The following is a 26,513-nucleotide window of genomic DNA, read 5'->3' on the forward strand; positions in this document are numbered from 1 at the left end:
AATTCTTCTTCGAATTTTCCGAGCATAATTTATTTGCACTCATGCTTTATGTATGCTCTTAATTTAATAATGTCGTGGATTTTCCGAACGATTCCGAGCGGACTTTTCGATCGAAAACCGTACTCCTTTTTCGAGCATGTTTTCGACTTTACGAATTTGTCGAGGAGCGCGGTGCTCTTATTCGGTTGCTGCGGCCTTCCCCGTATTTTTAGCAAAGAAATAAGGGGAATGGATTCCGAGGATCTTGCATTACCTTTTTTGGTTGCGATTTTCTTGGGATGTGGTGTCTTGGATTCCGCGAGATTTGCGCGAGCAGACGGATGTGACTTGAAAGGACGAGTCGCTTTGTTTCCTCTCGCCACGTGTAAAGACTATTAGATAGTACTCGAGTGGCTATTAACTGAGATTTGAATCTCGAGGTTGTCCTGAACCGTTGGATTTTCGCGCCTTTTCGTTTCTCCTGAGATTAAATCTGAGCCACTTGATCGTGATTGATCCGGACCGTTGGATCGATCCTGTGGTTCAGATGGAAGCGGCGCGGGTTTTCCTGTACGAACGCGTTGGCCTATATATAGGAGGGAGGTTTTTTCGTTTGAAACTTTACAGTTTCTTACTCACTTTCTACATCGTTTGGCCTTTCCGTTTCAAGCTTCTTCTGGTGGTTTTGCTCCTCTTCCGTTCTTCTACTACAAACTCCTTACTCCTATCTTCATTTAATCAACAGCAAGTAAGTGTTTTATCCCTTTTGATCTTTGCAGATTTTGCTTGGATTTTACTTGGATTGTGTAGTTAGTTACGCGGTGTAGGGCTGTAGTATGCGTCTTGCCCCTCTTGGCCATCTTCCGTTACGGAGGCGAACTGGCCGTCCAGCGGGTGGTACGGCGCGTAGTCCATTGGTTGAGCGTTGTTCTCCGCCACGTGCTCCGGGATTTGATGGTTGTTAACGCCAGCCATTGGTCGTGAAGAAGGTGTTTTGAAGGAAGTTTAGTTTTTGGTTTGGTTAAACAGGGAAACTAATGGTCCCCACAGACGGCGCCACTGATCGTGTTGACCAGAATGATGCGACTTCGCCGGCGTTTGCGGTGGTTGAGAGCGTTGAGACCCCTGTTGAAGCGGAGGGGGGTTGTGTACCTGCAGGCACTCCGACGCTCAAGTCAGTTTGTGTTTGTAGAGGTTTTCTTAGCTAAATAATGCGTACCTTGCAAATGAAGTGGAGATGCATATATATAGCCCCCAGCGCTGGGCTAAGGCCCTTGATGACATTAATGGCCATCAAGTGGCTGCCGGAAAACGGCTTGGAGGCCTTGATGTGCAGTAAATGCTCATCATTCCGGTTTTCGGCCGTTACAATACGTAAGAGTATCAGACCGTTGGAGTCTTGCTCGGGTCGTGTATGTTCGACACCTTCTGATGCTCGAGCTCGATGCTCGGCCCAGAACAGTAGGTTTTCTTACCTACAAAGTATAAATATATTCCACGCAAACATGAATCAATTTATTTTTTTTACATATTTTTATCTTTTCCTTTATTTTTTATGAATTATCATGTAGTAGTTCATACTTTAACACTAGAGATTCTTTAGAGTATCATGAGAAGAGAACCCTCAATTGAGAAACAAAAGTTACTTTCTCAACGCAATCCCTTGATCAAAAGGATATCATTTGTGATTGGTTTTCTACGTCTGACTATTTTATAAATTCGTATTTGCAGGATTTTTTTTTAGTCTTTGATGGTATACAAATTTGTTGAGATTTGTAGGTTTCTTTGTGTCTGGGTGACCTCTACTGCGTATGTGTTGAATGTTTGGAGGCGGTCTGCGAGCTGATACTTATTTGCCTAGGTTTTCTTTCTAACGATGTCCCGTCAACTTTTGACTCAAAGGGCTGATTTTTGAATTCTGATGGCCGATCACTTTTGATTCGAGATCGGGAGTTAGCGTCTAGTGACATCTCTATGATGTCTGTTTTGGTATTTCATGTTGTTCCGTTTATATACAACACCTTGTAGCCCCTCTTTTATGAGTTTTTGTTTGTCTTGTACATAGATTTGATTATTAATAATAGTAATATATTTGCTGTTTAAAAAAAATCTTATCTTTTACGCCTCAAACTCATTTTAAAAATATACTACTATTGTACATATAAATCTAAGATTTTTTTTTTTTGTATTAACCCTCTAATTTTCAAAGAAGAAAGTTTGGTAATCTATAATTTTTTGGCTAAATTGCACTTTTGGCCCCCTAAATTTCAGAAAGTTGCGGTTTTGGTCCCCTATGTTTCAAAATAGCACTTTTGGCCCCCTATGTTTACTCCCTTTTGCAAAAAGTTCATTTTGATTAAGTCAACGCTGATGTGGCAAGTCACTTAAGTGACTTGGCTGCCACATCAGCTTTTTTTTCTTTCTATCTAATAATTAAAATAAAAAAAATAAAAAGGAGAGGAAGGTGAAGGAATAGGAAAAAAACAAAAGGAATGAATGAATGCAGGATATTTCATCTCGTCTGATTTCCTTCTCTCCAATTTTGTGGGGGAAAAGAGAAGAAAAAACAAAAGGAGGATAAATAAATGTTATGAATGAATGCAGGATATAAAGAATGGAAAGTGAAAGGTGAATGAATAGGAAACAAAATCATAAAAATATGTTTATACTATAGGAGGAATGTGAAAGGTATAGTGACTGAGACAAATAACTTTGGTGAGGGATCAAAGAACCTGTTCCGTCGGTGTAGTGACTAACAAACAATTACATTTTTTCTTTAACGGCAAAAAATTTCGTTAATAAAAAAATGAAACAGAGTATAAGTTGTCAAATTTTGATGCTAGTCAAACTATATCCTGAATCAATTGCTGGCAAAATTTTAGCAACAAAACAAACATGGCATAAACCTACAACCAACACTAAAACAAGCTAATGAAAACACGGCTGCAATGGAAGAGAAGGAAACAATTGGAGAGCAGGACATGAGTGGAATTAGAGCAGATGTAGATGAAAATGGGAGAGGTGACGAAGGTTGAGGTTGATCAAGATGAAGTTGATTAGGTTGAATGAGTGGAATCACATGGCTTTTTCCTCTCCTTTTTTTATTTTTATTATTTTTTATTTTAATTATTAGATGGAAAAAAGCTGACGTGGCAGCTGAGTCACTTAAGTGACTTGTCACGTCAGCATTGACTTGGTTAAAATTGACCTTTTGCAAAAGGGGTAAAGATAAGGGGCCAGAAGTGCTATTTTGAAACATAGGAGGCCAAAATCGCAAGTTTCTGAAACTTAGGGGGCCAAAAGTGCAATTTAGCCTAATTTTTTTATATTAAGTAGCCTAATAGCTAATATTTCTACTTTTTAAAATGAATAAGTAGAGATAACGGATTCGAACTCCGATCATTCCAATAAGATACAATGTCCTTTACCACTTGATTTATATTTACGGGGACAAAAGAATTGCTCATTTACTCGATGTACCAAGTACTACTCTTCTAAAAGAAAATAATGGTCCCTGGGTTGATATCATTGATGCAAGAGGAAAATGACGGGTACACTCTGAAACTATAGGCGCTGAAAATTTTGTCCTGAAGCTCTTTTTCTGTATACACCACTGATCTGATGAGATAAGCCATTTGCTGGCATGGCATGCTGCTGCTATGCAAGCTCTCTTTCTCCATAGCAATAATTTTCAGTTGGAATAACACATACACTTTTGCTTTTCACAGAGATTGAAATCATTGAATCATATCTCATATCATAGATTCATAGGCTTACTCACCAAAAGTAGAAATAAACATTTGAAAGAGCAATACAAATGAAAAATGGTCTCACTCCATATTAGTATAACTTATTTTTTGGGATCTTACATGCATTTTCTCAGTCAGAAATAATTCTACTCAATTTTTTTTTACGCATACTCAAAATTTATTAAACATTAAAACGTGAGTACATTTTTGATATTATAGTACATTTTTGACCCAACTACCATTGGTTGATATTATAACTTATTATTGTTTAGAAAATGTTGATATAATAACTTATTCAATCATTTATAAATATGGAGGTGTATTTTACACATGTTTCTATTGAGGCGAGAGCGTTAATCAACCTAAAATTGGTTAATTAAGTGGATTTGTTTTTTATATATTACTATCCCTTCAATTCTTAAAAATAGCTATCAAAAAAAAAAGGCTCTTAGTTATCACGAGTTCAATCAATAGATAGATAAAATTTGACAAAATTTATTTCTCTTAAGAATTGAATTTGAGTTCTCTCGAACTATTTAATTTTAGAAGGAACTCATTAAACACTTTAGTTCAATCATTTGATAACACAAATAAATTAGCTTATAGCTTATTATATTAGCTTAAGTTTGTTTGAAAGAAAGAAAAAAAAAAACGCTCATATATAATGCTCTTGGTCATAGAATACTTATTAAAATGAACTTCTTTTACTAATATAATTAAGAAAAATGAAGACCAAGATGGACGGGAAAAAAAAAATTAATCCCTCAAATTTGAAAAATAATAACTTAGTTTTTAAGAGAACATCAGATAACTTGGTCTTTTATTTATTTAGCATTACAGATCTAAATTTGTCTGAATTCATGTAAAAGATAATTCAAGGCTAACACAAACACACACAGGTCTTTCATTTACTTTGATGAATGTTTCATAAAAAATTGTTGAAGTGTTTAAGAGTAAATTAACTAACATTTTCTAATTTAAGCAACTAAATCAACATCTACAATTCGGTACTAGTTATTGTAATTTTTATTCCTTGATTTGTCCGATGAGAAATGCAAAACGAAATGCCTAGGAATTAGATTCTAAGTCCCCCCCTACAGATAAATCAATATCTTGTAAATTTGAGGCACCAAGTGTGTTCGATTGAAACCACCGATGTGAATTTAGAGCCCTCTAGCAACATGATTTTTAACAGTTCAAATGTATATTTACTGTAATATTTTACTGTGATTTTAATGTTTTTCAAACACACTACTTTGAAGCTAGAACTATCAGCTTCAAATCCACTGGGTGTCTGGCTTTTCCTGCCGCAGTTTCAAACTGAACATAAATTATTGAATTCACTCAAGATTGCCTTGCTTATAGCATGAAAAAGGTAGAACTCTGCAAGGCAATGCATGTATCACCGGAGCAGATTCTTTCCCTTGTAAATTTTTTTCCAGTGAAATCTTGACCACTAATTTGGGGTGCAAAAATCCTCTATAGTGTAAATTGTCTCCAGTTAAATCCCAGCCACGTTTTTTTTGCTGCAAGGTGGCTAATGGCTGTGCTATTTTCTTTTTGACACAGCTATTAAAAACTATTGAATGGCTAAGATTCAAACTTCACTCCGTACCGTGAAAACCACGAGGGAGAGGACCCCTTCCCACTAATTTGTGACTACCACATAAAGGAGAAACGAAAGGTGAAGATATCAACTCAACACTCTCCGGTGTAAAACCCACCAGAAAGGATCTGTTCTCGTGTATCACATTCACACCTAAACAACAATTGCATTGATCTAAGGGATTTTAGATGGTACATAAGCGGCACCCTCTAAACTGAATCTCAAAAATTGACACTTTATAAAGAAAATTTCAAATTTTGTGAAAGGGAAAAAATTGAAGGTGGATATAGTACTCTGTAACTTTTGATGGCCCAGGGATGGCACAATAATCATAACTCTCGTTCACGTGCTTGTACTCTCAAGATGCCGGAGCATATTCTTGAATAGTTGAAGCCAGTTTATTTCGATCATCTTCTGTTTTCATCCGAATCAAAAATGTACGTGCAACAACACTATCATTATCTCCACCATTACCATCAGCATTACCCTACAAAAAATCTCAAGTTTCACATACAGTTTCTATGGACTATTCAATCACATAACATGCGGTAAAACTACACGACGACAACAACAACAACAACAAAGTCTTATCTCACTAAGTAAAGTCAGTTAATGCGGTAAATCTACTAAAAGCAAAAAAAGGATACTAATATTCGACCATTATTAAGTACTATATTCTGTTATCTTTCTCTTAAAGAGGGAAAGGAATAAAAAAGCTACAAGTATCAGCTCATGGGTTGTTTTTAACGTTTTTAAGAGAGACTGAACTTTTCTAACACTTCATGATAATTATTGCAAACTTTTTCATTGTTTCCTATGCTTAATATTGAAATAAAATAAAAACAATATAGTATATTTTTGTAATTAAAAGTGAAAACAGAAAATTGAAACAAAAAAGATCCTGATTTGATCATCTGATTTTGCAACTGCAGGAAATCCAAATAGAAACTCGATGTGATAGGACTGATACATTGACATAAGAGGATCCACATTCCCTAGGGTTGAGAAATCTTGAATAAGCAACAATCATGCATCTTTGGTCCGTTTGATCAATGATTGAACAGCTCACATTTCAACTTGTTAAATCGGATTCAAAATACGTAGTTGAAACGTGAGTTGTCAGATGATCTTTGATTAGACGGTCCAGATGCGTGAATTGAAAATTTCAGGATTTTGCAACTACAGCAAATCCAAAACATCTGTTGTAGGACTGCAACTTGCAGTCTGCAAGCACTGTAACCTATTCTAAACATGTCAAGTTTCCTTTCAACTCTCTAAACAATTCAAGCATTAATTTTCTCTACAGTGGTTTTCCTATGTTTTGCTAAAAGGAACTTTTTTTTTCAGTATCTGCATGAAGGTATCGAGTTATATGTGCAAGTTTTCACTTCCTTACCGAAGTATGAAATATCGCAACAAGAGAATTCTTCTGTGGATTTGTCTTGATTCCATGATACAACAAGGCATTGAGAAGAATTTTTCCTACCTGCCATTGTTAGAGGTAACAGAAACAATAAGTGAAATTCTCAATGAACAAGCTAGAAGCCTAGAAATTACAGTTAAGTCGATTCCCTGAAGAGATACCAGTAGATAAGAACTAAGAACGTATAAAACAAACAAACCTCATTTCGAACAATAATTGTAGGTTTGGACTCTTTGGAAGCCTTGGCGACCCCCTCTTTGCATTTAATGGACAGATGTCCCATTCCTTTATCTTTCCATACGTCCTTATCTGTTGGGTCAGTTGACTGAACATACCAAGGGAACAAAATCAAGTTGAATTGAAACAAGAGCGGAAAAATAAATATGCTGCCCTACAAAAGAAACAAACCTTCACATAAAGCTTGCACTTCACTTCATGCACAACTACTACACCTTTCTCTTCTGACTTCTTCACTGATGGGCTGCTGGGCTGCTCTTCCTCGTTTTCTGAGACCAAACAAACAACATTTTTTCACTGGTATCATAATATACAAATTTGGCAATGTCATAAACAAGGCAAGCAAGTTTATTGATGGATTGCAAGATGTTAAGCTACAGTACAAGGCCGTGATGAATCTAATCATTCAGTAATGATTTCTACCACTAATTAGGGGGGCAGGGGCAGATTCCATGTTTATCTCACAAAAGCTGCAGATTAAAAATTATGCTACTTCCAACAAATGGTATCTTTCATCAAAAGCATATAATATATGAAGGAACAACAGTTAATATACAATCCTACAACTTCTTCAAAAAAATATACATCCCTACAACAGCATGGTATCTATAGCCAGTCAAACATTTACCATCACCGCCTACCAGCAAGAAGAAGAAACTTTCACTAACAATCATTTTAAAAAGAAAAAATTCATCACTGAATAATAGTAATATTAATAAATGAAGTATTTCTAACAAACCCTGCGCATCAGAAAAGGAACAAAGAAATATTAAATTAAATAAACTATACAGAGACGGATGGGTTAATCTGTATATGCAATGAAGTAATTGCTGAATGCTGATAATGACAGGTCAATGGGAAGAGCAAGATGTAAAAGCATTGAATCCTCACCAGCATCCACATCATCTGAAGCGTTGTGATTGGAGTTGGAGGGGGCTGAACTTTGATTTCCTGAAGTGTTGTTCCCTCCTTTTCACCAAAAAAATAATAATCATAAAAGATACATTACTTCATGCATAAGTTCAAGGTATAGCACTAAATTGGATAAAATAAATGGCAGAATATATTAAGTATGAATTTTAAATTTGCTAATTGTCATATGTCTATTATTTTATTTTATTTACAAATTTGGATCTAAATGGAATATGAAGTTCTAGACATGACATGAGGTCATCCGTAAAGGACGCCTGACACGTCATAATATTAGCATATTCGCACAAAGCTCCAATTTATTATCAGATTCCAAAGCCAGATTAACGTAACTTCAACAGAAATCTCAACTATCATCTATACCAGAAAATTTCCACAATACGATCAAATTTTTCGGTCTTTCATTTCATAAGGTAAATATTCAGACATATTTTACCTATTGAATGGTGTGCCTTGAAACAGAAAAAGTAGCCAGTCTAGGGTACCATAAATGTGACTCATTCTAGAGTTAGTTTAACATGTAAGAAGATAACATATAGGACCTACCAAATGTAAAAGGGTTTTGATTGTTTGAAAATATCCCAGGGGTCCACGGACTAGCAAAATTTGCAGCACTACTAGCAAGAGGAGATCCAGTTTTATTTTCTTTGTTTGTTACTTCAGGCGAAAACTTATTCCCAGCAAAAAAAGCACCGGCACCGGCAGTAGAATTTTCTGTCTTGGTAGCAAAATTCGTAGCAGTACTAACAGGAGGAGATCCAGTTTTTTCTCCAAAAATTTTATTTTCATTGTTTGTTACTACAGGCATAAACTTATTCCCAGCAAAAAAAGCACCGGCACCGGAAGTAGAATTTTCTGTCTTGGTAGCAAAATTCGTAGCAGTACTAACAGGAGGAGATCCAGTTTTTTCTCCAAAAATTTTATTTTCTTTGTTTGTTACTTCAGACACAAACTTTTTCCCAGCAAAAGCACCAGGAGTAGAATTTTCTGCCTTTGTGGCATTTGCTTTGAGCCAGTTGACAACATCGCTAAATTTTTCCTGAAACAATACACATTACATGGTCAATGTTTTTAACTCTGCAGATGCATGACTTACAACATTCTTATTTATTAACAGAAAGCATTAATATTTGTCCTTGTAGAAATAAACAGACTCCAATTCTACGGCAAACATATAGAAATGGTATTATTATAACCATGCATATCTAATTTCAAGTAGGATGCTAGTGTTTTCACATATGTAGGTGTCTATGTATCTGATGTGGATGCATCTGCTTATTTCGTTGCAGCATACACAGCCACATAAACAACAATTCTACTAGATATGGAATCAGCTTCCTGCAAATGGCACCTTCAATAACATATTACTTGGGTATATATAGTAACACCAAGTAAATTAGAAGAACAAGTATACACGGCTTTCGCGCATTAGTCCATGTGAACAATTACCATAATGCTTGTAGCATGATCTAAGTAATCCCTGACACCATCTTCCCAAAGCTCATCAGGATGATTCTTCAATTGTGTTTGAACCCAGCTGTGAGAAAGACACAATATACTAATTAGAGAGGTTGTGGAATAACAATAACCAACACAACATTCATAACCATGGAAATCAAAACTCCTTTAGCCTGGATTTTAATATATCAAGGCATCATGATGTATGGAAAGTGAGAAGCACTAACGAATAGGCTAAACTAAGGACTAGAACAATGAATCAAATCCAATTATCCAGGCCAAACCTTTTTCTTATTGACTCGAAAAACTGAAATGCGGAAATCAATAAAAAGCAAATTTGTTGACATTAAATTAAAGATGAACCTTGCAAACTGGGTATTTAAAGCTCTCACATGCTGCTGGGATGACTCTGCTTGTTTCATATCCAATTGGGGTGTTTCCCCCATCAGTTGTTGGGATGGTTCAGCCCTATGGACATCAAAGAGAGATCCTTCCATTATTCTTTTATTCTGAAACTGCATCATGTTAAAAATGGATGTATATTAAGCTTCCAAATAAAGATAATACTTGCAAAGCTCTTAGACAATTTAGCATTAACCGCGAATACAGAGATATATTAAGCTTCCAAATAAAGATAATACTTCCAAAGAAAAAGAAGCGTTAGATGCCCACATTAATTGCTGAATAAGAACCACTATTCTTTCTCATCCAAAATAAAATCAAAACTTGAATACAGAAGGAATGTCAAATACCATCCTCCGGTGCAGGAATGTGCAGGAATGTCAAATACCATCCAAAATAAAATCAACTTTTAAATGTAATAATCAAACATGCATAATTATAGTGCATGTTTGGTTTTGCGGTGATAAAAATTGATTTTAATTGAATTGATTTTACTGTGAATTGAATGCAAAGTAGCTTTTTTTTTTAATGGTGAATGCAAAGTAGCTTATGTTTGAATATATTTACATAAAAGTCCGTTGAACAATAAATTTGAATGCAAAAATCACGTTTAGACTCAAAAGCTAAAAATTATTTTTTTATTTGGTAAGTAGTCTAGTGGCTAGAAAATGCACAGTGGAGTGTCCGGGGTTCGAACCCAGACTCCTACACATATAGTGCAATGTCCCTGCCAACCGAGGGAAGCTCACGGGTACCAAAAGCTAAAAATTCTAACTTCGAGTTAGAATTAATTCGGGAGACAAAATCAATTATACTCGAGAGCAACCAAACACAATTACATTCAAACTCACTTTCAGCCAAAATCAATAAGTTAAAAATCAATTTTTGTCACTGCAGAACCAAACGCACAGTTAGTCACTACTAATAACTATTGTTGTTGAATATACTACCAATAAGAACTCAATTGCAAAAAAAGAAGAACTTATAAAAAAGCTAATTACAAACATAAGTAATAAAATTGAATGAAATTGGAATTAAGGTGAAGCTACAAAACGACGAAGGAAATAGAGTTAAAAGTGACACTTACTGTCGTTTCGTTGTTATTAGCCTGGTTTGGTTCCGATACAGCCAAACGCTTCGAACCTCTCATCATCGATTTTTCTGAGAATTATTCGCAGATGCAGAAGCTAGCACTCGATGAAATTATGAAGGACAAAAATAAAAATTGAATGGGAAAAGAAAAGCCTCTTTTTTCTAAAAAATAAAATAAAATAAAAAAGGGTACTTCATAAAAATAATTAAAATATTGAATATATTATTAGTATTTTACCATAATGTGAAACGGTATAATTAGATCCGTTGGATCGGGTGGGGAATGTAATTTCAATTTGAACCGTTGGATGGAGACACGATTAGGGTTACCCGGGTTCTGTATGTTTCACATGGAGCACGTGCTGTACTGAATATTGTCCACGCTTATGAAATAAGGGCCACATGTCTTGTCTAGGCCCAATAGCTAAGTTATGTTCAGAAGAGTGATATCTTCATTCTACACCCCCTCCCCCAAATTTTTTCCCATCCTAGCTCTCCTATTTTGTAATATAGGTATCTAGCATATGGATATAATAGTGGTCAAACAAGGTATATATATCATTTTGTAAAAGAATGAACCTGGACCTTGTAAGTTAGCAGGTTAACCCGGAACCTTTATTTGGATATTATCACGGGTCATACTTTCATAACTCATAACCCTAATTAATACATTATATTTTCCTTCTCTTTCAAGCGCCGCACCTCACAACTCCTCTCTCTCACACACACACAAACAAATCTTATCTCTCTCTCTCTCTCTCTCTCTCTCTCTCTCTCGCTCTCTCTCTCTCTCAAATCGTTCTCATCGTTCGTAACGTAACCTAACCTAACCTGATTGTTGGAAGTTCTCGCAAATTGTTGGAAGTTCTCGATCATACGTTCTCTCATTTTATTGATAGAGTATCAACGACAATGCAAGTGTACGTAAGGAAAAAGTTTTCGCTTGATGGAAAACATATACCCAAATTATTATTATTATTATTATTATTATTATTGTATGTCAAAATAATTAAGTCATAAATACTTAAATTGCACTTTGGATCTTATGGACCTTAAATCACTCATTCGACTTTCTTCAAAATATATGTTTCATAATCGTTTTTCAATAACTTATCATGTTAAAGTTAATTATACATATACCCAAATTTTATGAAGCATGAAGCATAAGCCTCTTTCAATGTCTATTGGACTATCTACTAATAGGCTAATAAGCTTTCTTTATATATACCACTCATCAATATATGCACACACTAATTAATCCAATAGTGTTGAATGTTAGTAGTGTGCTAAGAGTCTCACATTTGTTGATATAAAAATATATTTATAATTAAACTCAACTTTTGTTGATATATTGAGACTGATGGAGTATTATCTAATCACAAACCAATACACTTTGTGTTTTCAAAATTCATCTTAATTAAATCTAACAAAAAATAAATTAATGTGACTGCATTTCAAACTCAACTAAAAAGAAAGTTTTACAAAATCAATTCCACACCATCCAAGAATAATACAACTTTTGTTAAATTGAGAAGTTCCACAATGAAATTGGAGTGTCAAATATCTCCATATCACCCCAATAATCATTCATTGAAGGAGGAGGTGAACGTAAGGGCTCATTTGCAATACTCAAAAGCAAATCATGCAACTCTTCAAATTCAGACGTCACTACCGGAACTTGTACATTCAATACATTCTTTTTGGAATCTTCCATATCATCTACAACCACACCATCTTCACCAGCAAACAACTTAGCAGCTTCCATTGCCGCTCGTCTTATCTCCACCGCGTCATTCGACTCCGGTAACCTCAACTTCCACGCCGAATCAGCAAAATTAAGACAAGCTGATTTTCCCTTAAGAGTAAGTGCAGCAACATCATGTGCACGTGCAGCCATTTCAGGTGTTGGATATGTTCCAAGCCAAATTCTTGACTTATTGCTTTTGTTGTTTTTGTTTGGAATTCTCATCTCACAAACCCATTTGTTATTGTTTCTTCTTCGTACTCCTCGGTACACAGGATGTCTTGTTTCCTTAAACACTCTTCTCCCTGCTTGTTTCTTTGGCTTAGTAGATGCCAAAATCACTTCTGAAGAACTTATAAGGTTTGAAGAACTTGTTTCTGATGAAGAAGTATCTGAGTACTCACCAGATAATGACATGAAAAAATCCATCAGAAAAAATTAAGTTGCTTATTATGTATGTAATTGAATTGAATTTGCTTAGAAGTTTTTAATCTTTTTGGTTGTGAAGAAGTGAATGTGTGTGTGTGGAGTTTATATAGCTTATTGGTGAGGTGGCATAGTACAGGACCACGTAAGTGACACCAACACGTTAGTTTAAGATAGTGTATTATATAAGTGGGCCAGTGTGATGGAGGCCCACGGCCCACGGCTTTCACTACTACTAAGTAATAAGTAAGCAAATTGTTAAACTTTTTTGGGACAGCATATACTAATAATATACTATACATGATGATGATAACTACAAATTAAGGTTTGATTTGGATTTTATATCAATCATTGATTCTTATATAGTTGACAGCTTGATCGACTTGGGTGTTTCCCAATACCCATCCATGCTGCAGATAGTTATGGCCGCAATATTGCAACAAGGAACTGAAATATTTAAAACGTGTTTTATCCTTACTTTGGTTACAATGAATAATCACGTTTGTCAAATGCCCAATATTTCATATCAAGGGTATTTGTTTGCAAAATATATTGAATAGCTGATAAACAATACTAATTTATAGTAAATAAATTTTTTTATCAGCACGTGGTAGTTAGAAATTTCACAGGTGGATAACTGAGGTGTTCGGAGTTCAAATAGTAACCCCTACATATAAAATGCGCATGCAATGTTCCTTATTAACTGAGGTAATTAAGCTCATGGGGACATAAGTTAGTTAATAGCAATATAATTGATTTAATTTATAGTGTTTGATAAAATTTGGGTGAACAAATTTATAAATATAAAATTACATAAAAAATTATGTTTAATTTATTTTTAATTTTTATTTCAAGTAAGATGTCAAATGTAAAATTGAAAGAAAAATGGTAAACTATATAAGCGTGAGAGAAAATGTTAATTACTAAGGCCCCGTTTAGAATTGGCTTATTTTTTAGCTTATTAAAATAAATAAATTTTTATGTTAATTCATAAGTTTTTACTAACAAAAAATTATATCTTTATATGTTGTTTTCTTATAAACTACCTTGAAAAAATTATAATAATACATAAAAACTTATTTATTTGCATAAGTTATTTCGCATAAACTAAAAAATAAGTCAATTTAAACATACCCTAAATAGGTCATTTTTCATCATATGTGTTATAAGTATATAGCTATATAAGCTAAAAAAATATGTTTCGCCAAACAAACCTTAAATAAAAATTTAAACATGCTTAACTTCTAATTCATCTAGATCCATGAAAGAATAATTTATTTTATAGAAAATTAAAAGAATTACGAAATAAAACAAGACATAGAAACACATATTACATCATTTGTTGAATTAAGACATAAATCAATATGAAAAATGTTATGTAAACACATTTATTTGACAAAAAATACAACAAATATATATATATATTTTTTTAATATTTTTTGCATATATCATTTTACGTGCTTGTGAGTAGAAAGAGAGTTGTGGTAATTTTGTGTCTCAAAATTTGTGTTTGAATAACACACCTCAATCAATATACTTGTTATCATGGTTCTCAAAGTATCACAGAATTGCTTAAGGTGCAAGTGCTAATTCTTTGTTGAAGTACCAAAAAATTGCCTCACATGGTTTGTAGCTTCACAGGTTTGCTTCATAGCCACTCATTTCCAACCGAGTGGCTCATTTTTTTTTGTTTCACGAAACTTTTAATTTTGGTATTGGGAAAAATATCTAGTAATTCAGAGTTCGATCGTGAGTTAAGTAAAATTTGATTAAAAATTATTTTTGCTAAGTATCATATTTAGGTTCTCCTGTGGAAAGCTCGTTATCCACTTGAACCAAATTTTTTGATTGAAACTTAATAATAAATAATAGATAGAGGCCATAAAAAATAAAAAAGATACACGGATTATAAAATAGAATTGTATTGAATACATATGAGAAAGTTTACATCAAAGAATTTGCACATCACTTAGCAAGTGAGTAACTAACTAATAATCAGCAAACTACAATTACATCTATATACCTTGTGTGTTTCGAAATTTATTTTGAATCTATCAAAAAATATTAATGTGACTTCACTCTCGACTTAAAAAAAGTTTTACTAATCAAATTGAGAAATTCCATAGTGAAATTTGAGTATCAAACATCTCCATGTCACCCCAGTTACTAGTACCACCATAATTTATTGGTGAAGTAGGAAGTGAACGTAAAGGCTCATTGGCAATACTCAAAAGCAAATTATTAAAGTCTTCAAATTCCGACGACACCGCCGGAATTTGTACCTCCAGTACATTCTTTTTGGAATCTACCATATCATCATCATCCACAACAACTCCATCTTCAACAGCAAACAACTTAGCAGCCTCCATTGCCGCCCTCCGTATCTCCACGGCGTCATTCGACTCCGGCAACCTCAACTTCCACGCCGAATCAGCAAAATTAAGACAAGCTGAATTTCCCTTAAGAGTAAGTGCAGCAACATCATGTGCACGTGCAGCCATTTCAGGTGTTGTATATGTTCCAAGCCAAATTCTTGACTTATTGCTTTTGTTGTTTTTGTTTGGAATTCTCATCTCACAAACCCACTTGTTATTGTTTCTTCTTCGTACTCCTCGGTACACAGGATGTCTTGTTTCCTTAAACACTCTTCTCCCTGCTTTCTTCTTTGGTTTAGTAGATGCCAAAATGACTTCTGAAGAAGAGCTTATACGGTTTGAAGAAGTTGTTTCCGATGAAGAAGAAGTATCTGAGTAGTATTCACCAAATGATGACAAGAAAAAATTCATAAGAAAAAATTAAGTTGCTTTTATTATGTATGTTATTGAATTGAATTTGCTGAGAAGTGTTTTTTGCTAGTGAGGAAAGTGAGTGTGTGGAGTTTATATAGCTTATTGATGAGGTTGCATAGGACACACGACTACGTATGTGACGCGAACACGGAGACAGTTAAGTTAAGATAATATAGTACTATTTCTATGTGGGCCACTGTGATGGAATCCCACGGGTTTCACCACTACTTGTACTAAGTAAGCAAATTGTTGAACTTTTTTATGGGACAGCTTATATAGACGACAATGACATTCATAGGGACAAATTAAATTATTAAGGTTGATTTCGATTTATATTGAAGTGGATTTCAAGAAATATAAAATGTTTGTATTTGATCTGAGTCGTCCGATTTTAAATTATCAGTTGAGATTTGTTTTTTTTTGTTTTTCATTATTAATATCTAACTTATTGGACCGTCTAATCTGGTTCGGAGTCGGTTCTAACATGTGATTTTAATCTTCTTCCGATCGTAGTTGAGTTTTTTTTAGTATAAATTAAACTTATAATCTGAATCATTTGATTTAAAATCGATGGTTGAGATTCAATACAGCGTGAAACGAATCGGGTTTATATAGATCACTCCTTCCGTATACTAATAGTTGTTGTTTACACCTTGATCGAGTCGACCTGGGTGTTTCCCACTACTATACTATACTCATCCATTCATGCACCATATATTAATGGCAATATGGGAACAAAGGAATGGAAATGTTTAAAACGTGTGTTTTATCCTTTTTTTTTTTTTACAGTCATGATCAATAATTTCGTTTGTCAAATAGTTGCCACATGTTAGTTCAATTTATCTTAAATAAAAAAAGACAAAACTTATCGATTGAATTTTTGGTCACTAAATTATTTTATTTTTTTAAAAAAATCATGTCTTTATGAGATATACTCAATTTTTGTAATTGTTTCATAGAGTATATATTTTTTAGGTAAATTTTTTTCGTATATATCTTATATGAATATGTACATGCATACTGTTGAGTGGATAATTATGATCTGCTCATAGAGTACTACTATTTATTTATTTTTGTACTTATCAGAATTATCCACCTCAACGATCCACCAGTATATATTCAAATAAGATATGTACCAAAATTTTATTTATTTTTATCAAAAATAAAACAAAATCTTATTTTTTTTTAGACCGTAAATCTTCTAAAAAAATATAGTAATTTCACTTTGGTAGAAATATTGAATAGAATCTTGACAAAAAAAAAAAAACATATATTAAATTTGTGTCAAAGATTTTCACAGTCAATTGTTTTTTGTTACAGATTTTCACAGTCAATTAATAAAATATTGTCTAATTTTATTTACAACTTTTTTGACTAATTCTATTTACAATTTGATAGACAGGTTTTATAGAAAAATATAATTTAAAGATTTTATTCACAAATAAAAAGGTTTAATTATTTTTTAAAACATCCCATCTCTGGCTATAACCCTTTTCTATTTATACATCTCTTGTTTTTCTAACGTATGACATTGAGAGAGCAACCACGGTTAAGGTAAAATACATTGCTAGCTATAGCTCTTATAATTTCTGTATTTTATATTTACATGTAAAATTGATTTTTCTTTTGTTCTTGTTCTCGTGTTTGATTTTGTTTTGTACATATGGTTTTTATGCAATTGTTTCTGTTCTTTGTTTGATTTTATTTTAGTATATATGTTTTTGTGTTTGTTTTTCTCTGTTTTTTTTAAACAATGAAAGATATAATTGTTAATGTTAATTAGTATTTTGCACTTTTTTTTTTGTCAAGAGTATTTTGCACTTTTATTGACTTAAACTCTGAACCATTTCTCCTTAATTTGTTTTTCTCTTCTCTTTTGTGTAAAGAACCATTCAACTCTCAAACTAATTATATATCATTTTTTATAATTATATTACACGTATAGTTTTACTCTCTTGCTGTTAAATCAATTTGAATTTTGGAATAATTACTTTGAATACATGCTTAGAACACTATAAAAAGCTCATAAAAAAAAACTCAAAATTTGATTTATAAGTGAGATTTCTGTTACTTTATATTTTTGTTAGTTTGAAAATTTCAGATTTAATTACTCTCCTTTAAAAAAATTCTAAAGTTTTGTAAAAGAAATTATAATATTCTAAACATGTCTGAAAATTAAAACAATCTTTAAAATTTTGATAAATGCATAAAATTAAAAACTATATTTAACCTAATATTATATTAGTATTATTATTATTATTATTATTATTATTATTATTATTATGTCAAAATTTTGACTATATTTTTAACCTTTTCCTTTTTAATTTGTAGAATGGGTCGGGCAAAAACAGCTATGAAATACATTCAAGATGAGAATCCTCGCAAAGTATGTTTCAGGCAAAGAAAAAAAGGATTAAAATCAAAAATATCTCAAATTACTAAGTCGGGAGCAAAAGCTTGTTTGGTCATGTATGATGAAAATAATGAAGGACCAATGACATGGCCAGAAGATCTTGCAACGGTAAACTCCATGCTTCAAGAATATGAGCATCAAAAGATTGATAAAACTCCTAAAGTATTTGATGTCAATGATTACTTTAGAATTAAGAAAAATATGGTTAAAGCTGGGATTACTAAAGTGCATAAAGATATCATCAGCATCAAGTATCCAACATGGCATCCACATTTTAATAAGATGGATGAGAATCAACTCAGAAACTTCATGGCTTCTATAGATGTTAAGATTAGAGCTTGTAATCACAAAATTAGCACGCTGAAAAGTAGCTAGCCACGAAGCCACTTATTAGAGATATGGTGTTGATATATGCACCCCCTAGATTTTATAATTTTACACCTGTATTTCTATTATTTATTTATTTATTTTATTTTAAATCCCTCACATTTTTACTTTGCACCTATATTGCACTTGGATCGAATTTTTCTTATTTCCCTGTCATATTTTATTATAGCTAAAAGCAATGTATCCACTAGGCTAGCCATCAATGATGTTTAATGTGTGAATCTATTATCCATAACTTATACTAGTATATTGTAGTACAATGAAATCCACTATTTAAAGATAAAAATATAGTAATATGACATTGAAATTTGTGCAGTCAACTTCTCAAAAGTTTAAAAAGTAGGAGAATGTTAACATGTGCATACATGACACATGTTAAGGTAGTAAAAATAGAAATTATGCCTTAAAATTTTTGCATTTTAATTTTTCAAGCATTAAATATCTTGTATCATTAAATGTTAAATTTCTATATTAAGATATCTTATCATGTGCCCTATATGCACATGTTAACAAGACCCTAAAAAGTATTACTTTCGATTCAAATATTTCTTTTTTTGGTTTCCTTAACCAGTGTCCTGGGACACCGGTTAGCATGACCCTCCCCAGGCCCGGTTTTGGGCCAAGGCAACCAAGCCTCCAGCCCAGGGCCTCAAAAAAGTTGGGGCCTCAATTTTCCTTCTTCAAACCCATCATTTAAAATATAGGTTAAGTATTTGTTTTGACAATTAATTTCACAAAAGACACCTTGGTCCATTAGTGCATGCACCTCAATGGTATTTAAAACTTTAGGGTCGTGAGTTTGAATTCCCCTTGAGACAGATTTGTTTTTTTATTTTATTTAAGACTTCTATGATGAATTTACACAACTATTATTGTTTATTTTATAAATAAAAACACTCTATAAATCTGACAAAAAAAAAACTCTATAACTTATAAATAATTTGACTACTTTATTTATTTTTTTAAGAAAATTATATTAATAAAGAATTAATTTATAAATTTAAGTTGTAATTTTTATTAAAAACACTACCAATATTTCTTTTTTAAAAAATTATATTTTTATTAGTCGTCCATTTTTATTATTTGTCCCGGAGCCTCCAAAATCTCGGAACCGGCCCTGACCCTCCCTATATATATTTAATAGTTTGTACCACTTTGAATGAAACTATAGTATAATACCCGTGCGTATGTATGGGTCACGGCGTTGCCATGATTTTATTTTTATGATATGGTAAAATTAGTCTCGTTACAGAATTACTCGTCAATGCAAGATTTGTTGTCCCGTGTATGATAGTTATATCCACCTTACAAGTCGATTTTGTAAAGTTGAGTTAAACTCAAATTCCAATTCTAAAAAAGACATCATGTGATATAGTTGAATCCGGATTCCATGCAGTCACATGTTTTGCGCACTCGGGCCATTTATAGCCGTCCGATCAAGATCGGAAGGTCGTAACTTAAAAACTGTATTTTTTTATTGTATTTGTTTAAACCGTCCGATCGTGATCGGACGACTATAAAATGACTGCACACCTAATCTAATTCCGATATAGTTACATTGCAACAAGTTGTGTCGTCCCAAAATTTCAAACATTCATTTTGAATTTAGACGCATTTACTAAGGGTCCGTTTGAAATAGCTTGTTTTTGAGCTTATGCAAAATAGCTTATGCAAATAAATAAGTTTTTATGTTAATTTATAAGTTCTTACTGACGAAAACTATATTTTTATAAGGTATTTTTTCATAAATTACTTTGACAAACTAATAATAATACATAAAAACATATTTATTTGCATAAGTTATTTTTCATAAGCTCAAAATAAACTATTTCAAACGAGCCATAAGTACAATATAATTGTTTTTTTTAGAAAGTAATATATATCTTTTTTTTTTTGTCTTAGATGAAGTGGTAAATCCACTAAAATAAACTCATATAATTGTGGGATCCCGGATTCGAACCCGGGTCACGACATTCGACCTAACAATTTCGGCATTTTTTTCCGGTTGAGATAAGACTTATGGGACAACAATATATAACTTTTTAATATATTTGTGTGTATATATTTATATATATTAAATTATAGTTATTAATTATTAATTAATCAAGTTTGAACCCCTGACAGACAATGCTTGGTTGGTTTTTTTTTTTACGGAATACTTGGTTTGTTATATATTTCTTTTGTTGATTTTTTTTTTTTGATAAGATTTGTTGATTATATTTGGTTATATATATATTGATTCATTATTTCGTCAAAAAAAAAAAATATATTGATTCATTATTATTTTGTTTTCATTGATTTTTTTTATAAAATTCTTTGTTATGTTAATTTTTTTAATTGAATATATCCAAAATCAAACTCATCCATTCCGTATGATCGATCCTATTGTACAAATCCAATACTTTTAAAAAATAACACAATCTTTGTCAAAAAAAAATAAAAAATAACAGAATCCAATATTCGTGTATATCATAATCAAACCAATTAATATATATAGCCATCGGCTACTGGGTTAAATTTCACATATTTTCTTAGTTAAATTTCACATATTCCACATATTTTCTTAGTTAAATTTCACATATTTTCTTAGGAGACACAATGCCAGGTGCTATCATCAACAATGGCTCTGGGAAAAATTATCCCGGAAAGCTCACTTTTAGAGTCTTCATCACTTGTCTTACTGCTGCTTTTGGTGGTTTAATTTTTGGTTATGATCTTGGTATTTCAGGTAAAATACTTGTGCATTGGCATGTTTCTGCTCGATAGTTATGTCTATGTTGATGTTGTGTAATGTTATATATGTACTTTGTGTAGGTGGAGTTACATCTATGGATCCGTTTCTAAAGAAATTCTTTCCAAATGTCTACGAAAAAGAGGCTAATATAAAACCATCCGACAACCAGTACTGCAAATTCGATAGCCAAACATTAACATTATTCACCTCCTCGTTGTATTTGGCCGCTCTTGTATCTTCTCTTGTGGCGTCTAGTATTACTCGATTGTTTGGAAGGCGTCTGACTATGATTACCGGAGGTGTACTTTTTCTTGCCGGTGCTGCTTTGAATGGCTTTGCTCAAGAAGTTTGGATGCTCATTGTTGGTCGTATGTTACTTGGATTCGGAATCGGATGTGCCAATCAGGTAAATTAATTTATCTAATTTAATTAGATCTCATATTTATAAAATTTAATTATGTATTTATTAGTTTGATGCTTCAATTTAATTATACTTAGGTTAAAACTAATGTTACATTTTTTTGTTTGTTTTATAGAGTGTGCCAATCTATGTATCCGAGGTTGCTCCCTACAAGTACAGAGGAGCTCTTAATAATATGTTCCAATTAGCAATAACCATAGGCATATTTGTGGCTAATATCCTCAATTACTTTTTCGACAAACTGAAAAACGGAGAAGGATGGCGCTATAGTTTGGGTTTTGCTTCCGTCCCCGCGATAATGATCATCATAGGTGCTATCTTCCTCCCCGACTCGCCAAATTCCTTGATTGAACGCGGTCAAAACGACAAAGCCAAAGAAGAATTGATTAAAATTCGCGGTACCACGGATGTTGATGAGGAGTTTCAAGATTTGGTTTTGGCTAGTGATATTTCAAAAACAGTTAAACATCCTTGGATGTCTTTGTTGAATAGAAAATATAGACCTCAACTTACAATGGCAATAGCTATTCCGTTCTTCCAACAACTCACCGGCATGAATGTGATTACATTTTATGCTCCGGTTTTGTTCAAAACTATTGGTTTTAGTGGCACTGCTTCTCTCATGTCAGCATTGATTACCGGAGGATGTAACATGCTGGCCACTTTCGTTTCAATTGCCACCGTTGATAAATTTGGACGAAGAACTCTATTTTTAGAAGGCGGTGTTCAGATGTTTATTTGCCAGGTTTGTTAGATAAACTTTATTTAAATAAATTATACAATATCAATTCAATTTTAAATTTGTTTCTAATTTAAATTTTGTTTGCAGATTGTTGTAGCTATAGCTATTGCCCTTAAGTTTGGAGTTGACGGTGACCCGGGTATATTGCCAAAATGGTATGCCATTGTTGTTGTGTTGTGCATTTGTGTGTACGTAATGGGATTTGCGTGGTCTTGGGGTCCTCTCGGATGGTTGGTGCCTAGTGAGATATTTCCGCTCGAAGTTCGTTCGGCTGCTCAAAGTATTAATGTCTCGGTTAACATGATATGCACCTTTGTGATTGCTCAAATTTTTACAACAATGCTTTGTCACATGAAGTTTGGATTGTTTATCTTCTTTGCATTTTTTGTTATTGTGATGAGCACATTTATTTACAAGTTTCTACCAGAGACCAAGGGAGTTCCAATTGAAGAAATGTCAACTGTGTGGGAGAAACATCCTTATTGGGGTAAATTTGTGAAAGATGATGATGCCAAGGAAGAAGTCTAGTGTTAGGTGCATGTTATCTAGTTTAGGTTTTTTTTTTTTATTAGGAGTCATTATACTTTGAACTAGTTACAGATTTTCACAGTCAATTAATACAATATTGTCTAATTTTATTTACAACTTTTTTGACTAATTCTATTTACAATTTGATAGACAGGTTTTATAGAAAAATATAATTTAAAGATTTTATTCACAAATAAAAAGGTTTAATTATTTTTTAAAACATCCCATCTTTGGCTATAACCCTTTTCTATTTATACATCTCTTGTTTTTCTAACATATGACATTGAGAGAGCAACCACGGTTAAGGTAAAACACATTGCTAGCTATAGCTCTTATAATTTCTGTATTTTATATTTACATGTACAGTTGATTTTTCTTTGTTCTTGTTCTCGTGTTTGATTTTGTTTTGTACATATGGTTTTTATGCAATTGTTTCTGTTCTTTGTTTGATTTTATTTTAGTATATATGTTTTTGTGTTTGTTTTTTCTCTGATGATGTTTGTTTTTCTCTGTTTTTTTAAACAATGAAAGATATAATTGTTAATGTTAATTAGTATTTTGCACTTTTTTTTTAAACTCTGAACCATTTCTCCTTAATTTGTTTTTCTCTTCTCTTTTGTGTAAAGAACCATTCAACTCTCAAACTAATTATATATCATTTTTTATAATTATCTTTTATTTATATATTAAAACACAAAACATGTTAACCACACTTTGCCGCCTATTTAGTCCGCCAATTTTTGTCTTTATAAATATTCTCCAGCCTAATTAATTACAGTACTTATTTATGCTCACAAAGACAAAACAATTTAATTCTACCCTCTTTGATATATCCACTTTTGCAAATTTCAAAGCCATCGTCAATTCGTCATTGGTTTAGTAAAAATAAAATAAAGAAATCAACATTGGTTCAATATTCGGTGCCGATTCAATTGTTCATTATGTCTCTTCGTTATCCTTCCTTTTAAACCTCTAGAATTTTTTTCCTGAGGAATGTTAAACCTCTTATTTAAGTGTTTTAAGTTTTTTCCGGTTATCATTTGAAAAACTTCACGTTTCTCTTTTCATATTATGCTAGCTGTTGTGAATTCGGATTGAATCACACCAATAAAATAATTGATGTGTGGAGCAAATAACGATTAAGCAATCAAATAATGAGATCGGCAATAAAAATCACAAATCAAAAGATAAAGCGATAAAAGAAAAGAACACAAGAGAATTGTTTACCCAGTTCAGTCAATGTGACCTACTCTGGGGGAGAGAGCAGCTCTCCGATCCACTATCAAACTTGTTCCTTGATTACAATGAAATTCACCACAAGAGTTACAAGATTTAGAGTTTTTCCTAAATCAACCCTAAGCCCGAATTTCTTCCCGTGACCAAGAAATTCAATATGAAAGTGTTTCCCAAGGTGATAGAATGTTTCCCTAACCCTAGAGTCTTCCCAAGATGAAATCTCTCAACCCTAGCCTTTTTGTTAGCCTTTGAAACCCTAAAAACCCCTTCAAAAAGTCAGAAAACGCATAACATATATATAGGCCCGCAGACACTACGCCTGGGCGCAGCCTCCCACGCCTGGGCGTGAGCAACCTGAGTTCAGCCCAGTTTTCACGCCTGGGCGCCAACTCCCACGCCTGGGCGTGAGCAGGCAGAGACTACAAAAACATGATTTTTCTGATTTTTACATTATTTCAAGGCAATATTCAACAATTCTCCACCTTGCCTTTAAATCAATGGTGATGCCGACTTCTCATCAACCATCGTGCTGCTCTCTCCAACCTCCGTCTACTCTTCAACGAAGTTAATCAAGTACAAGCAATGCTTGAACTTAGCTCTAGGTAACGATTTGGTGAACATGTCAGCTGGATTCTCCTCCGATGCAATTTTCTCCACCATGATCTCTTTTGTCTCAATCATGTCTCTTACAAAATGCAACCGAATGTCAATGTGCTTTGTCCTTTCATGATACACCTGGTGATTTGCCAAATGAATGGCACTCTGATTGTCACAATGTATCTTCACACATCCTTGACTAATCCCCATTTCTCCAATCATACCCTTCAACCATATGGCTTCCTTGACCCCTTCAACAAGGGCTATGTATTCTGCTTGAGTTGTTGACAAAGCTACAACAGATTGTTGATTGGCCTTCCACGTTACCGCTGTACCGAACAATGTAAACACAAAACCCGATAAGGATTTTCTAGTGTCTATGTTACCTGCATAGTCCGCATCCACATATCCCTCCAAAGCATCTCTTCCTGGATCAGTTCTTGTGTACTTCAGACCACCCTTCAAAGAACCATTCAAATATCTCAGAACCCACTTCAAAGCTTTCCAATGAACTTGGCCTGGATTTGCCATAAACCGACTTACCACGCTAATTGCATATGATAAATCAGGCCTACTACAAACCATGCCATACATGATGCTTCCAACCCCACTTGCATAGGGAGTACTCTCCATCTTCTTTCTCTCATCCTCGGATTGAGGACACTGTTTTATCGACAACTTTGAATGGTGACCAAGTGGCGTGTTCACTACCTTAGAATCTGTCATTCTAAACCGCTCCACCACTTTCTTCAAATAATCATGCTGAGATAAGAACAACTCACCTTTACTCCGGTCTCTCAAGATATCCATACCAAGTATCCTCTTCGCATTGCCAAGATCCTTCATCTCAAATTCACCATTTAGTTTCTCCTTGAGCTGTTGAATCTCTTGCTTGTCAGAACTTGCCATAAGAATATCATCTACATAAAGAAGAAGGTAGAGAATGACTTTCTCATTCCTCTTCATCATGTATACACAACTATCATAGTTGCTTCTCACAAATCCAGCCTTCAATAAGAAATCATCAAACCGACGATACCACTGCCTTGGACTCTGCTTCAACCCATACAAAGATTTCTTTAACAAACACACTTTTGAATTGTCTTTCACAAAACCTTCAGGTTGTTGCATGTAGATAGTTTCTTCTAACTCTCCATGTAAGAATGCGGTCTTCACATCCATTTGTTCTAACTCAAGATCATACATGTTAACAATCGCCATAAGTACCCTTATAGAACAATGTTTCACCACAGGTGAGAAGATTTCGTTGTAATCAATCCCCTCAACCTGAGTAAAACCCTTTGCTACAAGTCTTGCCTTATACCTTGGTGCTTCGACCCCTGGTATACCTTCTTTTCTTTTGAACACCCACTTGCTACCAACTACCCTTTTATTTTTAGGTAATGGCACAAGCTTCCAAGTCTGGTTCTTCTCCAATGAAAGCATTTCCTCATTCATTGCCTTCAACCAGTCTTGACTATCTATGCTTTCTGATGCTTCCCTGAAGTTCTTTGGTTCCGAGTCTTGCACTTCTTCAGCTGCATTCAAAGCATAACAAATAAGGTCAGCATAACCGAGTCTATTAGGTGGACGAATAACTCTCCTCTCCCTATCTCTTGC

At 33.5% G+C, this 26,513-nt stretch overlaps 5 protein-coding genes across 5 annotated transcripts; 2 read left to right on the forward strand and 3 right to left on the reverse strand.

The window, feature by feature from the left end:
• Window positions 1–5,397: 5,397 nt before the first annotated feature.
• On the reverse strand, window positions 5,398–11,072 carry LOC123905877. Its single transcript, XM_045955653.1, has 9 exons — window positions 10,872–11,072; window positions 9,746–9,897; window positions 9,374–9,461; window positions 8,471–8,963; window positions 7,886–7,963; window positions 7,166–7,263; window positions 6,957–7,082; window positions 6,731–6,820; window positions 5,398–5,821 (listed from the first exon to the last, which is right to left on the reverse strand). Exons 1-9 carry the CDS (start codon window positions 10,935–10,937, stop codon window positions 5,693–5,695), a joined length of 1,320 nt encoding a protein of 439 aa, XP_045811609.1. The 5' UTR covers window positions 10,938–11,072; the 3' UTR covers window positions 5,398–5,692.
• Window positions 11,073–12,310: 1,238 nt separating this feature from the next.
• Window positions 12,311–13,118, reverse strand: LOC123905878 (dehydration-responsive element-binding protein 1E-like). The gene has a single exon (XM_045955654.1). It carries the CDS (start codon window positions 13,047–13,049, stop codon window positions 12,399–12,401), a length of 651 nt encoding a protein of 216 aa, XP_045811610.1. The 5' UTR covers window positions 13,050–13,118; the 3' UTR covers window positions 12,311–12,398.
• A 1,834-nt stretch (window positions 13,119–14,952) lies between these two features.
• LOC123908505 (dehydration-responsive element-binding protein 1E-like) lies at window positions 14,953–15,894 on the reverse strand. Its single transcript, XM_045959161.1, has one exon. The coding sequence runs from the start codon at window positions 15,830–15,832 to the stop codon at window positions 15,152–15,154; it is 681 nt and encodes a 226-aa protein (XP_045815117.1). The 5' UTR covers window positions 15,833–15,894; the 3' UTR covers window positions 14,953–15,151.
• Window positions 15,895–18,167: 2,273 nt separating this feature from the next.
• LOC123904711 (agamous-like MADS-box protein AGL80) lies at window positions 18,168–18,623 on the forward strand. Its single transcript, XM_045954340.1, has one exon. It carries the CDS (start codon window positions 18,168–18,170, stop codon window positions 18,621–18,623), a length of 456 nt encoding a protein of 151 aa, XP_045810296.1.
• Window positions 18,624–21,230: 2,607 nt separating this feature from the next.
• LOC123909196 (sugar carrier protein C-like) lies at window positions 21,231–23,109 on the forward strand. Its single transcript, XM_045959981.1, has 4 exons — window positions 21,231–21,363; window positions 21,450–21,775; window positions 21,906–22,535; window positions 22,620–23,109. The coding sequence occupies exons 1-4, from the start codon at window positions 21,234–21,236 to the stop codon at window positions 23,058–23,060; spliced, it is 1,527 nt and encodes a 508-aa protein (XP_045815937.1). The 5' UTR covers window positions 21,231–21,233; the 3' UTR covers window positions 23,061–23,109.
• The last annotated feature ends 3,404 nt before the right edge of the window (window positions 23,110–26,513 follow it).

The sequence above is a fragment of the Trifolium pratense genome, linkage group LG2, assembly GCF_020283565.1.
Source record: "Trifolium pratense cultivar HEN17-A07 linkage group LG2, ARS_RC_1.1, whole genome shotgun sequence".
NCBI classification, from domain to species: Eukaryota; Viridiplantae; Streptophyta; class Magnoliopsida; order Fabales; family Fabaceae; genus Trifolium; species Trifolium pratense.

Bases quoted from the DNA above. Each gene is read 5' to 3' on its own strand.
- LOC123905877 (XM_045955653.1), bottom strand. From the start codon at position 10,937: ATGATGAGAGGTTCGAAGCGTTTGGCTGTATCGGAACCAAACCAGGCT. The intron at 7,083-7,165 runs GTTTGTTTCTTT...TGGTATGTTCAG, and splicing joins AGTGCAAGCTTTATGTGAAG to TCAACTGACCCAACAGATAA. The intron at 6,821-6,956 runs GTTTGTTTGTTT...TAACAATGGCAG, and splicing joins CAATTATTGTTCGAAATGAG to GTAGGAAAAATTCTTCTCAA.
- LOC123905878 (XM_045955654.1), bottom strand. From the start codon at position 13,049: ATGGATTTTTTCATGTCATTATCTGGTGAGTACTCAGATACTTCTTCA.
- LOC123908505 (XM_045959161.1), bottom strand. From the start codon at position 15,832: ATGAATTTTTTCTTGTCATCATTTGGTGAATACTACTCAGATACTTCT.
- LOC123904711 (XM_045954340.1), top strand. From the start codon at position 18,168: ATGGGTCGGGCAAAAACAGCTATGAAATACATTCAAGATGAGAATCCT.
- LOC123909196 (XM_045959981.1), top strand. From the start codon at position 21,234: ATGCCAGGTGCTATCATCAACAATGGCTCTGGGAAAAATTATCCCGGA. The intron at 21,364-21,449 runs GTAAAATACTTG...TACTTTGTGTAG, and splicing joins TTATGATCTTGGTATTTCAG to GTGGAGTTACATCTATGGAT. The intron at 22,536-22,619 runs GTTTGTTAGATA...TTTTGTTTGCAG, and splicing joins TTCAGATGTTTATTTGCCAG to ATTGTTGTAGCTATAGCTAT.